This window comes from Cynocephalus volans, chromosome 2, assembly GCF_027409185.1.
Source record: "Cynocephalus volans isolate mCynVol1 chromosome 2, mCynVol1.pri, whole genome shotgun sequence".
NCBI classification, from domain to species: domain Eukaryota; kingdom Metazoa; phylum Chordata; class Mammalia; order Dermoptera; family Cynocephalidae; genus Cynocephalus; species Cynocephalus volans.
In genome coordinates, this window is record NC_084461.1 from 13,666,598 (window position 1) to 13,681,926 (window position 15,329).

The following is a 15,329-nucleotide window of genomic DNA, read 5'->3' on the forward strand; positions in this document are numbered from 1 at the left end:
CTTGTTGTAAATGTACGAATCTGTGCTGTCTCTTGTGAGCAATGCATTGCTAGGACAGCCCGCCGTGTCGCATGCATCTCACTGTCCTTAATATGAAGCAAGGTTCATATTATGCCCCTCTTCTAGTTCCCAGTTACTCAACAGTGCAAGTAATCTGCAAACACACCGTGTTTGCTAATTACTGAAACTCGAACTTAGCAGCCCCTCCCCGAGACTTCCTTACTGTCCACCCCGTTATACCCTTGATTCTAGCCATAAGTGGCATCTGGTAGCTTGTGAGGCCTCAGCTCTCCTGTACTCTGCACTAATCAGTGGGGAATGGATGGCACAGAAAATGGTGAGCTTGTCCCCCTCTCTCCCCTGTCTGGTCACCGCACCCTGGCTCCTTACTTTTCTTTCTCGTTTCTTTCTTTTCTTAATCCCATAAACACAGTAGTGGCATTTTTAGTATCCTGTTTTGTTTCCTGATTATTAAAGGACTCACTCATTAGATCTTAAGCCTCATTCTAACATAGATCAGATTCTGTATTTTTTTCCTCCTTAGCCTAGAGCCTAGCCAGCAGTTGCGAAAGTTACAGTTAGAATATTCCCGTGCCCAGTCACCTCTCTGAAAAAACATTATGATGTTACATGACTGCGGATGAAAAACAGACATGGTCTGCTTTCCATATGTACCCCAGACAGGTTTTATTTAATGTTTCGTGTCAGAATATTGTACATTTAAAAGGATGACTTTAAATAAATGCAAACAAAGACAAACCTGTGGTCTTTTTGTCTGGAATTACTTTTGAAATGAGGTGGAGCTTGCAGGGGAATTCACTGTCTGTCCAGTTACTAATGTGAGGCCTTCCCCTCCCCCTTTCTTTTTCTTAACTTCTTTTGTAGGCTTCTTCTCGGTTATTAGTCCGTCCCACCAGCTCTGAAACGCCGAGTGCAGCCGAGCTTGTCAGTGCAATTGAGGAACTCGTGAAAAGCAAGATGGTAAGGCTTCCCAGAGAGTCTAAGATACGGAAGCTGCTCCGATGTGCTCCTTGCAGATGTATTTTTCTTGTCCGTGTGTTGCTTTGGTCTAGAGAATGTGCCTACGGCTTGTCACACAGTTTGGGAGTCCCCAAGACCACCCTCACTCTGACCAGCAGCAAACTTGGGGGTGTCCCCACAACTGTCCTCAGGTTCACTAATTTGTTTGAAGGACTCACAGAATTTGAAAAAGCCGTTATCCCCACAGTTGAGGTTTATTACCATGAAAGGACAGATTGAAATCAGCTGAGGGGAGAGGTGCACAGGGCAGGGGCAGGAGAAGCCAGGTTCAAGCTGCCAGTTGTCCTCTCCTGGTGGAGTCATGTGGGCAGCGCTGACATCTCCCAGCAGTGATGTGTGACATCACATGCAGAGTATTGCAAGTGGAGGCTCACCTGAGCCTTGGTGTTAGGAGTTTTTATTTGGCCTCAGTCACACGCAGTGGGCTGCTCAGGTGGTTGACCTTAGTCTTCTGCTCCTCCCAGGACAGAGATACTGCATGGCCCAAAGCCCCCACTGGAAGTCACATTGTTGGCATAGACTATCTGTCTTGGCCCCAGGCCCCCAGGGAAACAAAGACAGTCTTACCAGGCAGGACATTCCAGGGATTTAGAGGTTGCCTCCCAGGAGCCGAGGGCAAACCTCTTCCTGTACACTCACTGGCTGTAGTCATAGCAAATGTGGTCAACTCCAGTCTCGTCTGAACTTGTGCCCAGGGTCAGTGGTACCCACAGATAGGTTCACAGTTTTCTTTGGCTGTCTCTGAGAGCTTTCATTTGGGTTTACAATGTATTAGAGAGAAGGGTTTGCAGTATTATAAAAGGACTTTATTTTCTTAGTGACTTCTGTGGTGCCATTTGGGCAGCGTGGATTCATTTGATAAAAGCCCCAAATAAATGTTGATTCTTTGAAGTTAAACAGGCACACGTTGCTTCGAACTGATTCAAATAAGTATCTGTTTCTTCAGATTTCCTAACTGAAATGGAAAAACCACTAATGGTAACAAATTTTTAGGCTAGTATATCCTGCTACCCCTATAAATGTATTTCACGTCTTTTAAAAGCCACCCCTCCAAAGTAGAAGCCCACAGCCCTTCTCACTAGTCCATTCTCCAGAGGAAACCACTGTGAACAGTTCGTTATGTTTCCTCCAGACATTTGTCTCGCTGATGCAGATGTATATGGGGAGTATGTGTGTGCACGTGTGTTTTCTTTCAAAATTGATTCATTCAGTTTTTAAGATTCTAAGATTTAGTTATCTTGAGGATCTTCTCAAGATATATGCAGATTACCTCTTTCCTTTTAATAACTGTATTATATTCTATTACATGGTTACCATGATGATGACACCACTGAAGGCTTACTCTAAAGCAGGTGCTGTTCTAAAGTGCTGAGCATTTGTTAACTTACCTACTCCCTACAACAGTCTCAAGTTGGCATGCACCATTTTACAGATGAGGAAACTGAGGCACACAGAACATTCAAAAACTTGGCTAGATAGTAAGGGGCAGAGACATGGTTACACTATAATTTATTTCAACAAATTTCTAATATATATTTAAGTTGTTTCCAGTTTTTCGCTATTATAATCATTCATGTTTATTATGTGTGTGATTATGTCTGTAGGATAAATTTCCAGCATTTACCCTAAATGAGTAAAGAGCATACTTCTTTAAAGTTAGGAGTTTATCTTCCTGAAGTGAGGTCTTAACTATGTACCAGATATATTATTCCCATTTTTTCTCCCACCCCTAAACAGCCTCTAATAAAAGTAGATGACTGGGTCAAACAGGAATTATATAAAGAAAAATTCAGACTGATAGGTCACCCTGCCATAGCTAGGAATTTCTCCCCAGGCAGTCACACTGTGTTCTGGAAAAGCCACAATGAGCTTTGAAGTTAGGAAGGTTGGTAGGACTTAGATAACTCAAGAACTCTGACTCCACTGATCAAGAATTTGGAATGATGTCAATATGAATTGAGGTACAACCGCATTCTTGCTGCCTCTTTAAGAGACAAGTTGATTAATGGTCTAAACAAAGGGTGCTTAAATTGCATCCACTGAGTTTTCAAGAATCTTTGAACATTTTTTAAAGCCATTTATATACGTCAATTATATGATCATTAAAATCATTCTTATCTAATAATTGATACGGTTTTTCCGGAGAATGCTATGAGGCAACACTTTGTCAACCTACTAGTCATTACTCTGCAAGTATTTAAGTTGCATTCCGTTTTAAGTGGTCTGCAATTCATGTGTAATGCATGCAGGCAGACTTCCAAATGGAGACATGGTCTGTGGTATGGTCTCTTTCAATTCTCCTTTTTCCTGAGGAATTAAACTTTATCAGTTTACTTAGTTGAAACTAAGGTATTTCTACTCATTTATGTCTCTTCTTGTCAGCAGGCATGAAGCTATTGGCATAATGGAAAGGGCATAGGTTTTGGAGTCACATACATTTGGGTTCAAAATCTCCCACTTAGAGTTGAATTCCACCAGGCAAGTGCTTCAGGCTCTCTGAGCCTGTGTCTTCCAGCTGTAACCAGGAGTCATGAACAGGGTGCTGTTTGTTAAGCTCCTGACAAGGTTCTGTCCACATGGCACTCACCAGTGCTTCCCCTTCCCCTTGGGAGAACCACATTTATACTTCACATGATGGACTCGTCCCTTCTTCATTCTGCCATGGAAGGTAATCTGGATTCTGACTTCTTTCAGGTTCCAGGGAACCATAACTCTACCTAGGTTTCCTGTCACTAATCTTTTGATGTCAAATGGGAACTACTTTTCCGATAAAAACTTTAGCGACTCATTTTAATACCCTTCAGCCTGTCCTACTCGCAGTCACTCTGCTGTAGATCCTTACTCATCACGTTTGTATTCTCGCAGGTGATCTCTGAGGCTGTAGTGCCTTCATGGTTGGATTTGAACACTGAGTTGTTTATCCATCAGAAGCTGTGTATTATCCGATTGGAAGGGAGAGAAGGTGTTCAACTATTAGGCAGTATCATGTTTAAGGAACTGAACCTACCTAAACCTAAAATCTGATGATTTGATCTGAAAAATAAAAGCTACCCTGGAAACTGTTCACTGAAATTCGCTCCTCTCTCCCACCTCCACATTCTTGATCCACCCTTAAGGGTTGTACATCTTTCCTGAGCATTGGCAATAGGGTAATAGTAGTCTTCCACCACAGTGACTGTTTGAACTTGACTTTGAGGTTTTCTTTTTCTTCACTGATCAAAATATAAAGAGAGATACAAGAAAGAGGGAAAATAAATGAAATAATACCTAACTCAAGACTTTAAAGCAAAAAAACCAAAGAAAAACAAATGAATTCATGGAGATAAAAGCAGAAATTGATGAGTTGGAAAACAGAATAATAAATAAAACCAAATATTTGTTCCTTAAATAGAAAGAGACATTAGGTAATCTTTGCAAGAAAATAGAAAGCACAGATTCACAAAATTAAGAAGTTATGAGGGAGTAGTGATAAACTGAAGAAATTCAAATGATCATAAGACATTACTTTGATCAACTCTTAAAAAGTAAATTTGAAATGAAACCTGGATGAAATGGGCAGTTTCCTAAGAAAACAATTTATCAAAACTAACCTCAGAAGAGAGAGAATATCTATGCAGAACTATCTTCATATTTGAAATAGAGAAAGTTGACACCCACAAAAAACAACCACACCCACAATGGCCTTACAGCTGATTCGTCCAGAACCTGTACAGTCCCCGTAATTGCATTTGAAGCAGCTGTGTGCTGGTGACAGCTTTTCCACTCACATTTGTGTAAGAGGTGAATGGGCAGTGTGGAGGGAGTAAACGGCATAGGTGTGACAAGAACATGTCATCATGACTGTGTCCTCGTCAGGGCATCTGCACTGTCAGGCTACCCAACCTGGTCAGGACAGGTCACATCTGAGGACAGGCAGCCAGAGCAGCCTGGAGACTCCGTGATTTCGGGTCCAGACAGCCATTCGAGGTTATAGGAGACAGTCCCCATGGACCCTGATGTAGTCCATGACTTGACCGCCTTGCTCTCCCCTGCATAAGGGAAACATCTGGAACCTCTCTCTTTCTCTTTTTTCTCACTGTTCAAGTAAACAGAATTAAATGTAACAAGCTTCAGCTGTCTTGACTGGAGACAGGGCAGGGCATTCTCCCCTCACAGCCCCAGACGTGGGCCTCCTGTCTGGACCTACCTGATCTGACGAGCATCAATCAGCTCTGCTACTCACAGCAAAGCATTTACTTCCAGTGGAGGTCAACAACCGGTTATTTAAGAGTGCAGTTTTTTAATCAAACACTGTTCCTTAGCTAACTTAATGTCCCGTTTTTCATAAATAAGAGCAGCAGTTGTATTTTTTACAGTCCTTGGGTTTTGTTTAACAAAATTGAGTGTACAGACTTTGTATCCCCAAAGTTCTGCTTAATGATGAAGTCAGAGTCGGTCTGTTACTGTTAAGGGGAGAAAATAGGACAAGTGTTAGAGATTTTAATTTATTAATATCAAATGTGTTAAGTATTAAGTGTTCTTGCGTTTTGTATTGAACTGTCTGCCCAAAGATGTTAATCATGTTTTTCAAGTTCAGTAATTTCTATATATCCAGTTGAGTGCCTTGGAAATTTTTAAGGAACTGTAAAAAAGCTTTGTGCGAGGTCCTTCAGGGGATGCAATGATGAAAACTGTCACCTGCCAAAACTAAAATCCAGTGGGGGAGAGAGCTTTGGAGAAGTAATTGATACCAGCATGACGACTACTTCCTGTAGAATGGATAGAAAGGAAGCTGCCAGATAGAGATGGATTGTAGCTGGGTGATGTGTGTGCATTGAAGTATGAGTCATGGCTGCAGGGATAATCAAGAAACAAACCAAGTTTGTGTAAACTGTAGATTACCACATAGCCCACCAACGAGGGATATGGGCAGTGTGTCTAGGGGCTGGACTGGCCTGATCCACTCACTTCTGAAATGCTCATGCTTTTACTTGGCAGGAATGTAACCAAAAAGGAAATTGCTAGATTTGAAATATGTGATATGTCCAGAAGTGAGTGCAGTGCTCTGATAAAAGCAAGTGTGTTGCTTCTAATTATTTGGTAACTAGGAATAGAATAGGTTAATATATGTAAATTCACTATCCTTTTCATTCTAACTTTCCTCTTTTATCCAGCTCCTCTGACTCAACTTTTTTTATTAATAGTACAGTTTTTGTATTGTTAAATACTGTGTAATATCACAAGCATATAGATTTTACAATTTCACAAGCACATCTTCTGTGTTTTCTGGCTTAGAAGATTTTCTTATCCTAATTTCAGCCTATCATGGACTGTAGAGGTAAGAGTTGTTGACTCCCACTTTCTTCCAGGCCCTGGAGGATCGTCCTAGCTCACTCCTCGTTGACCAGGGAGACAGCAGCAGCCCCTCCTTCAACCCTTCTGACAACTCCCTTCTCTCTTCCTCCTCGCCCATTGATGAGATGGAAGAAAGGAAATCCAGCTCTTTGAAGAGAAGGCAGTAAGACAGAAATGTTTTTTTTTTTTTTGGTCTTTTTCGTGACCGGCACTCAGCCAGTGAGTGCACCGGCCATTCCTATATAGGATCCGAACCCGCGGTGGGAGCGTCGGCTGCGCTCCCAGCGCCGCACTCTCCCGAGTGCGCCACGGGCTCAGCTCCAGAAATGTTTTCATTCTCATTGTTCTCTGGGTTCCCTGTTATCTTTGTTACCTTCAAAAATGTAACTGAGATTCATCTTTGAATTAGCAAACTGAGGAGGTCCAGGGTCTCTCATCCGTAAGCACACGTAAGCGTAAAGCACTCAGAACCTCTTAAGCCATAGCTGCGGTTGCTATCATTTTATTTGTGTATTATACTCTGTAAATAAGAATGATTGAAGACAAGAATACCTTCTGTCATTTCTGGTGAGAAACTTCTATGCTTTTTATTGTGTACATTGTTGAGAAAGAAAAAGAAGGTAACATAAAATTAGGACTAGTCCCAAAAACTTGAATATTCTTTTTCGAACATACCCTTGTGGTAGTGTTTCTCAACTCCAGTAAATCAGCTTATCATGAAAAGAGTCCTAAAAAACATAACCAGAGGTTTAAACTTGCCTTTATAGTAGAGAAAAACTGTAAGCTGCATGAGGGTGCAGAGTTGGTTTTATTCAGTGCTGTATCCCAGCACCTTGCGTGGTGTTAGGCTCATGGGAGGTGCCAGGTAGATGTTGGCTGAATGAATGAATAAATGAATGAATGAAACAAATGAGTGAACCTTTTCAAGCCAATTGAGGTTGCTTAATCAAGCGAGTGTCTTCTCTTTGAGTAGCCTTCAATAGTTACTCAACCTTATAAACAGAAGCACTTCTGAGTGATGTTTCAGACCCAAGGCTTTAAATGTCTGAGTTAAAAAATTTTCCTGTATGTCCAGTGAAGCTAAAAACTACTTAATCATTGAAAAAAATTGCTTCTTTTAATGTCATGCCTTTATGACAAAGTTATGTCTAAGCTTCTCTTTGTTGTTCACATATGTGATTAGAGACCAGCAGGGTGAATTAACCCTGTTGTGCCCATGCACATGTGTGTAAGAGTCTTTTGGCCTCTGTAGCTCTCATGGTCACCCACTTGAACCTGCAAGTGATTTGGGACACTCAAGAATTTCAGACCCTGTTGTGCAAATTTGGCATAGTGCTATATAATCCCAAGAGTTGTCCTGACAGAAGCAAAAGTGCAAAAGAATTCACTTAGAAAACACAGTTTGGATCATAAACACTATTTTTTCTCTCTTTGCAGCTACGTTCTACAAGAATTAGTGGAGACAGAGCGTGACTATGTACGGGACCTTGGCTATGTTGTTGAGGTGTGTATTTTCAGAAATTTAACAGCTTTGTTTCAGCCCCAAGACTTATCCCAAAAGGTATCACCTTAGACAGTTTAACAATGATACCTTCTCAGAAGCTTTAAAAACATTTTTGATCAAAAATAGCAAAAACAAAAACAACCAACAGAGTATTTCTGAAAAATGAAATTTAACTAATTACTTTAACAACATATATTGAGTTGTAAATGTTTCTTTTGGCTTAATTCATCTTGACATAATCTTTTTTTTTTTTTACTATTATGTTTTTTAATGATTATATTTAACCATTGTATTTATTAGATGAGAATCTTGCCTTTAGTTATTTTACAAGAGTGGGTATCATTACAGAAGTGAAAACATTATTGGTGAGAAAATTCAGTGTGGCCCAACTGTAGATTCCATTCCATCCTGAATCCAACCGAGTTAAGCACTTGGTCTCTGGGTACACCAGGTCATTTACTTATATTCACACAGAATAATTGTGTTGTCACTTTCATTGACCAGAAGTTGCTGAGCACTCTATAGCCATAGCAAAGCCACTGCCTTTTGTACTGATTCGAGAGCCATCTCCAGGCTTATCCTTGCCAGTAAGTTTAAGGCATAATCATATTAATAAACTTAACTCATCAATAAGTTTTTTTTATAATATAAAATTTTACCATTTATTCTTTCAGCTTTGCAAATATGTATAGGGCAATATTTTTGGGGTGCATATCCCATTAAAAATAATAGCTATTATAGTTAATTATGTAACATAAAATATTTAACATGCTTGATTTGTCTACAGTCATTATTAACAGTAAGATAAGTAACTTGAATACTTAAGAGGTTCTTGTACAGGCTGGATTAAATAGAAGTTTTAAGACACATTTTAGCAACATATTTAATCAACTGTTATTAAAAAATCAATTTATAAAAAGAATATTATTAAATGCTTATTTAATAGATCTTGTAAATAATCCAAAAAGAAAAGATCTTTCTGTTTATATGAGATAAATGCTGAAAACAGAGGAAACATGTTTCTGACCGAATATTTAATATTTACTACCTAGTAAGATTTTTTTTTATGAAACCATTTACATTTATTTAAACTATTTTCGTTTCTTAGAAGAATTTTGATCTATGAATGCTAAACAGTTCAGGAGGGAAAATTACAGCAATGAATGTAATGGTATATTTCAGATACCAGTTAAGGACACTTTTCATATAGGACTTTTTTGTGTGTTTTTAATAAACAATTGGTTATTGGCACGTATGTCTATTTTGTCCTTTGTGACTATTAATCAGTAAGCCACTACCTGATTCAAACAGATTCCATGAAATAAATTTATTTTAAAATATTCAATTGTAGGGCTACATGGCACTTATGAAGGAAGATGGTGTTCCTGATGACATGAAAGGAAAAGACAAGATTGTGTTTGGCAACATCCATCAGATTTATGACTGGCACAGAGAGTACGTAAAATATGTCATGCTTAATGATATGCAAAGCATCAGCTTTTGCTAAACCAGGTCAGGCCAGGCCCATGGTAAAGGAGACTTACTGATTCGTTTCATTTCATTACCTGAGTAACCTAAAGGGAGATGGTGCAGAGGAAATATCGATGTACCAGAGAATTTTGTAGTAGCATTTTATGGCATAGGGAAGAGTCTCTTACCTTCTTCATACTGGTCTGTGGTGAGAGGCCAAGGCACAGAGTAGCTAGAAGTGCCGGAGGAGCCTGGCTGCCGGGGTCATGGCCTTGTCCTGACCTTGAGCCATTTGTCTCCCCTCTCTGTGCCTTCATGCTTCATCTATACCACGTGGATCATATGTTACCCACCTTGAGGGTTTTTTTGTGAAGAGTGACTGAGTTAATACTTGTAAAGCACTTAGAATAACATCTGCATTGATTAAGCCTCAGTAAGCGTTTCTAATTAGAATTGTGGCCACTTGTTGAATAAATATTTTACTAGTGGAGAGTTTTGAAGACATTAATTTGTCCAACTAAGTTTTAACAGAAAAAGTAGACATGATTGCCCGTGAAAATCAAATTCATCCCAGTGCATTGCTCATACCTATCTCTCAACCAGGAGGATACCCACGGGTGGGGTTGGTGCTACGGCAGCTTACCTTGGCCTGCCAGGGTTTGTCACCACACACCTGTCCCTTTGGGTCGCCTTGTTTGTTATTTTTAAAATCCTTAATCTCCTGGGGATTGCTTAATGCCAGCTGCAGATGTTACAGTGGGATGTTCCCGCCACACTATTCCCTGGTTCATTACTTAGGTGGGCCTCCTGGTGTCCTGTCTTTATGTTCATTGCCGCTCCCTCTGCCCAGAGCACGCCATCATCACCTGAAGAGTGAAAAAGCTCAGGTCAAATGCTCACCTCTGCATTAGGCCTGCACATTCCAATCACACTGTTCTGTTCTACAGATGGCAGATTGAATGTGTTCTTTAAACTATAAAATACTGCAGATAGAAGGTGGTATTACTGTGGCATGTATCAAGTAGTGTTTTATTTCTGTACTTAGCTCTCCTAATAGAATGTAAAACCTTTGAACCAGGTATGGGGTCTTTGTTTTCATATCCCTTGTAATGATTAATTAAATTAGACTCATAGATAAATGACTGATTAACCTTAGAAACAGCACTTCAATTTATAGCTCAATAGACTATAGACTAACCAAAAGTTTACAGTGAAACCAAATTAGAAAGGCATAATTGGTACTATTATTTAGTCTTCTACTCCCAAGGCTGGTTTTTAAGGCTGTGACAGGCAAGGGGGAAACGACACAAATGTTCTTGGGATGACAGAAATTACACCCAGAGATTCTGTCTGTCATGGTTTTTGCAGAGCCAGGGGATATTAAATCTCCAAGTGCTATAGAATTCAGCACAACATTAACTGGCATGCTGGTTTGCAGGCTAATGAAATACCAAATATAAAAAGAAACATTTGTAAGCAATAATGAAGGTAGACATAGGCCTTAAAGACAACTACAGCCCAGAGGAAATGAAAAGCAGTTGTCCTACAGCTGTATTGTTACATGATTGTACCTAATTTTAATCTCAATCAGAGGTAATATTTGTAACCTAGAAGTCGATTTAGATAATATTTGAGAAAATGTCATAATACTGTCATAGGTGACATATTTAGTATTTTACATCTGTTATTATTTGAACCTCTAAAAATTATCATAGAGTGACTATGAAACTCACAGGTATAAAGACCAAGTTTTGAGGGGGAAAAAATGACCATTTGCTTTGGAACATTTATTTTTTTACTCATTATTCAGCCACAGATATTAGGACTTGTGTCCTTGAAAAGAATGAGACAGAAATGTTAAATGTTTAAAGGAAGGGAAAGTTACCAATAAAAAGGATGCTTTTATTCTGCCTTGTCTTTTTTAACCATGTGTTTCTTTTTGCTTTATATCCTATCAAAGTGTTCTCTGTGTGCCTTATATTTGTTAAGTATATACTTATCACTTCCCAATTGCTCATGTCAGAGCAGACTATTTGAAAATGTAAGCCTAAATCTTAAATTAGAAGGCCAAACTAGAAATGGTTCTAATATTTTCCCCTCTCCTTTCAGCTTTTTTTTAGGAGAGTTAGAGAAGTGCCTTGAAGATCCAGAAAAACTAGGATCCCTTTTTGTTAAACACGTAAGTATAACAGCATTATTTCTGTTCTGTTCCAATAGGGTAATATTCAGTCATTGGTTTGTCTGGTTAAAGGAGAACTCACTTGTAGTTTATAGGAGCGTATATGTAAAGAATGAAAAAGTGTTCAATGTCCGTGAGTTGGAATCTGGGAATTCCCTTTTGCTCTTCTACATGTGAATTATCTGCTTTCCTGGTCACATGGCCCCAGCTGGCTTTTTGTCTAAAAACAGTTCAGTTTGGTCAGAGGGCGCCATAGCCAGGCCTGAAGCAGGAACATTTGGGGTATCCGTGAGCAGACAAGTATTTGATGGAGCTGTACCTGTATTTGCAGTGGGTTTCATGCAGTAACCAGATATATATGTGTATACCTAAAGTAGGTATGTTAACATAAAATTTGTGTGTGTGTGTGTGTGTATTTTTAGGGAAAACTACTATTATTTTCAAAAAAACTAATGACGAGTTTTTGCATATTTGCAAATGTCTTTAATGTCTGGTTTAATAGAAGACAGCTGGATTTTCATATCTGCTTCTGCATTCATCCTACTGTGATATGTTTTTTTGGTTAAAGTATACCAAAAAATTACATCCTCACACACATGTATAATTTAAAGGGATGAGTATTTTAATAGTCTCTCCAAATAATTATAATTATAGTTTTCTTAGATACTACACCAAAACTCAGGAAGTGATCATTTCTGAAAGGTTAGTTGCAACACAAAATCTGAAAACCTGTCTGTGAACTTCTCCCTCACTCTTACATTAAATCCATTGAACCATCTTGTGCTTCGATGCTCTTTCCCCCTGTGCACGATTTCTTTACATCCTGCATCAGACAGTGGGAAGATACCGGTTCACAGACTCAGGCAGATCTGTCAGGTGTTGACACATTTCATTATATAATATCCAAAAACCAGGTTTTTTCAACATTACCACCCATCTCTTCAGAAAAGTCTTTATGTATCGTTAAGTTCATGGCAGCAGATGTATGTTATCCAAAATTCTAACTTTTTGCTTGAAAGCTGGAATTTTTATTAACAAACACTGCCAGTTGTTTGCCTTGAAATGACAGACTTATTTCATTCGTGTTCAAAAAAAGTCTGTCAGATACCCAAGTGTAAATAATTATAGTTTGCGTCCATCATTTTTTCAAGTAACAATGGTGGTCTGTAAAAAGAGCACTTGCTTAGCGTACAGCTCAGTCGCACAGGGCTTTTCCTTGAGACGATTGTGTATACAGAAGAAGTGTTAATGCAGGCTTCCACCTCGTCGTCACAAGAATGTCAAAAAGATGTACACTCCATGATTGAGTTTTCATAAAATGAATCATTTTTATTACTTCATCAAGGACTTTCTTAGGTGAAATTGGCATTTTTTTACTGCACACTTGTGGCAATGAAGAATATTTGCCAAGGTGCCCACGGTTTCTCCCACCATTGGTTTTGCACATCGGCACAGATGTCAGCACCATGAAAAGAAAAATGACATCTGAGTGTTATTTGTAAAATAGTTTTGACCGAGTGGAGCCCATGAAAGGCCTCAGGGGCCCCCAGGTGTCTACACACTACACTCTGAGGAGACGGAACTCATTGTCTCCTTTTTTTCCCCAGCCTTGAGTATTTGAAATTAAAGAGCTTTTTTTCTGTACTAAAAACAGTCAGCCTTCCCAGGACTATTGACAGCATGTGGAGGGGTAGGAGTAATTTTTTGTCTAATATCAAGATCTGCATTCTTTTGCTGCCTCTGGTATTTGGTGCTGTAAAGTGAAGGGTTTGCTATATGTGAGGGAGTGGTAATGCAGGACTGGTTTTGGAGCCAGGAAGCCAAGTGCTCATCTATGTCATGAACCTGGAATGCGTCCCGGGAGACTCATCCGTGCAGCTTTGTTTTAAGATAATTCCCTTTGTGAATGTGCTGAAATGTGCATATGCTCATATATTCTAATTGAACTTGTGACTGTTTTAACCCATCTGTTTGCCTTTTTCATCTCCAGGAGAGAAGGTTGCACATGTACATAGTTTATTGTCAAAATAAACCAAAGTCTGAGCACATTGTGTCAGAATACATTGATACCTTTTTTGAGGTAAGACCCAAGATAGAAACAGAAAGTATTTCTGAATCTTTTGTTACCATTGATTTCCAAAAATTAAAGTATCGTTGGTTTCCCAGGAGACTAAGCAATCCTTAGAAATTTAACCTGAGTGATAAGAGTTCTGAACTTATTTTTCTTTCCTATAAATCAGAGAAATGAATATGAATTTGGTCTTTGGTCATACCCCCTGGCATTTAGAAGACTGGAGTCACTGTTAAAAATAAGGGTTTTTATCACTGTTAAACTTAAGGCTCATTAAATTCATAATAATTCATGATCTAAACTTTTAGCCTATAAATTAAAAAAAATACATGTTTTATTAATAAAAGAAAGCAATTGAGAGAAGGCCTTTAAGCAAGCATAAAAGCTACTCTGAAAAACAGCTCAGAAAGGTGAAGGTGTAAAACTTGGAAATTTTGAGAAATAGCAAAGCACTAGTTGGTTTTAGTGCAGTGTGTGTTTTTTTCTTATTACTTTTACTGACAATATTGGGGTTAGTCTTTGTAACAAGTACAAGGACTAAAAAATTGTCCTTTAGTGATTAATTACTTTAAATGATGAATTAGTGCCCAGCACTTAAGATCTTTTTTCCTCCTTTAAAACCACAGGACTTAAAACAGCGCCTTGGCCACAGGTTGCAACTCACAGATTTGCTGATCAAACCAGTGCAGAGAATTATGAAATATCAGCTGTTACTGAAGGTGAGGAAATGCAAGATTCAGACACCAGTGTCAGGAGTTAGTCTGTGAGAGGACAGGACTCGGTGGGGGAAAGGAAGAGTTTGGCCGGTGAGGAGAATAGTTCCTATAAAAAAAACAAGGCAGTCTTGTTATTTCTGATTTTAAATATTTCAAAGTAAATTTTTAAAAATTTAATGACACCTTACACTATTTTCTCAGTTTTTTATTTGCTTCAAGTTTTGCATCAAAATGTCAGTAAAGGTGAACTTTTTTCCCCATCACACACGTTGGAATGTGAATAATTTTTCTTCAACTCTGTCAACCTTAAATATTTTCTAATCTTCTTGGATTCTTGGATAAAATTAAATTTGTAATCTCTGTGTATTCCTTTCTATTGGCTTAGCAATAGCTCTTGATTGTTTTAAATTCTAATAAGCAAAACTAAAGGGAAAGTCACATTTTTCCACAATAAAAGTGACTATTGAAGTATCTGGTGATTCCTTCACATATGCAACTTAAGACCTGGATATAAAGAGAGACAAAAGCTTGTCTTGAAATAAGACAGGAACCCTTAGATGGATCTGGGCTGACTTGCTGTACCACAGCTGGAAATCCACAGAAGGAAACCTTTTTGATGCATTACTGAGGGAATAAAATGAGAAAAGAAAGTGCTGAACCCAGTGCCTGGCATGACACAAGTGATCAGAAAGGTCAGCTGCTCCTGTCCTCATCTCTGTTATCATGTCCTTCTCTCCATCTCCCTTGCAGGACTTCCTCAAGTATTCCAAAAAAGCTAGCCTGGATACGTCAGAATTAGAGGTACTTTGTGTCACTGGCTGCACCTGCCCAAATCTCCCCACCCTCCCCACCAGGCTCTTCTAATCCCGAGTGTTCCCAAGCACTGAGGTCTGCCCCTGGGAGGGGTCATTGCATGGGTGACGGGGTCTCTCCGGTGCATCTCAATGTGCCCTCCGCACACTAGAGAGTGGCGGGGAGAGGATCTGAACTCGGGGGTGCAGTTAAGGGTTAGCA

General features: G+C 39.1%; 1 protein-coding gene across 1 annotated transcript in view; it reads left to right on the forward strand.

Annotated features, from left to right (window-relative positions):
- Positions 1 to 15,329, forward strand: part of TRIO (trio Rho guanine nucleotide exchange factor) — a 335,145-nt gene that overhangs the window by 296,746 nt on the left and 23,070 nt on the right. Inside the window, exons 37-44 of the mRNA XM_063086904.1 lie at positions 886 to 981; positions 6,390 to 6,538; positions 7,813 to 7,879; positions 9,231 to 9,334; positions 11,459 to 11,528; positions 13,519 to 13,608; positions 14,226 to 14,318; positions 15,066 to 15,116. Of these exons, the coding sequence (XP_062942974.1) occupies positions 886 to 981; positions 6,390 to 6,538; positions 7,813 to 7,879; positions 9,231 to 9,334; positions 11,459 to 11,528; positions 13,519 to 13,608; positions 14,226 to 14,318; positions 15,066 to 15,116 (720 nt within the window). The remainder of the gene's footprint in view (positions 1 to 885; positions 982 to 6,389; positions 6,539 to 7,812; positions 7,880 to 9,230; positions 9,335 to 11,458; positions 11,529 to 13,518; positions 13,609 to 14,225; positions 14,319 to 15,065; positions 15,117 to 15,329) is intronic.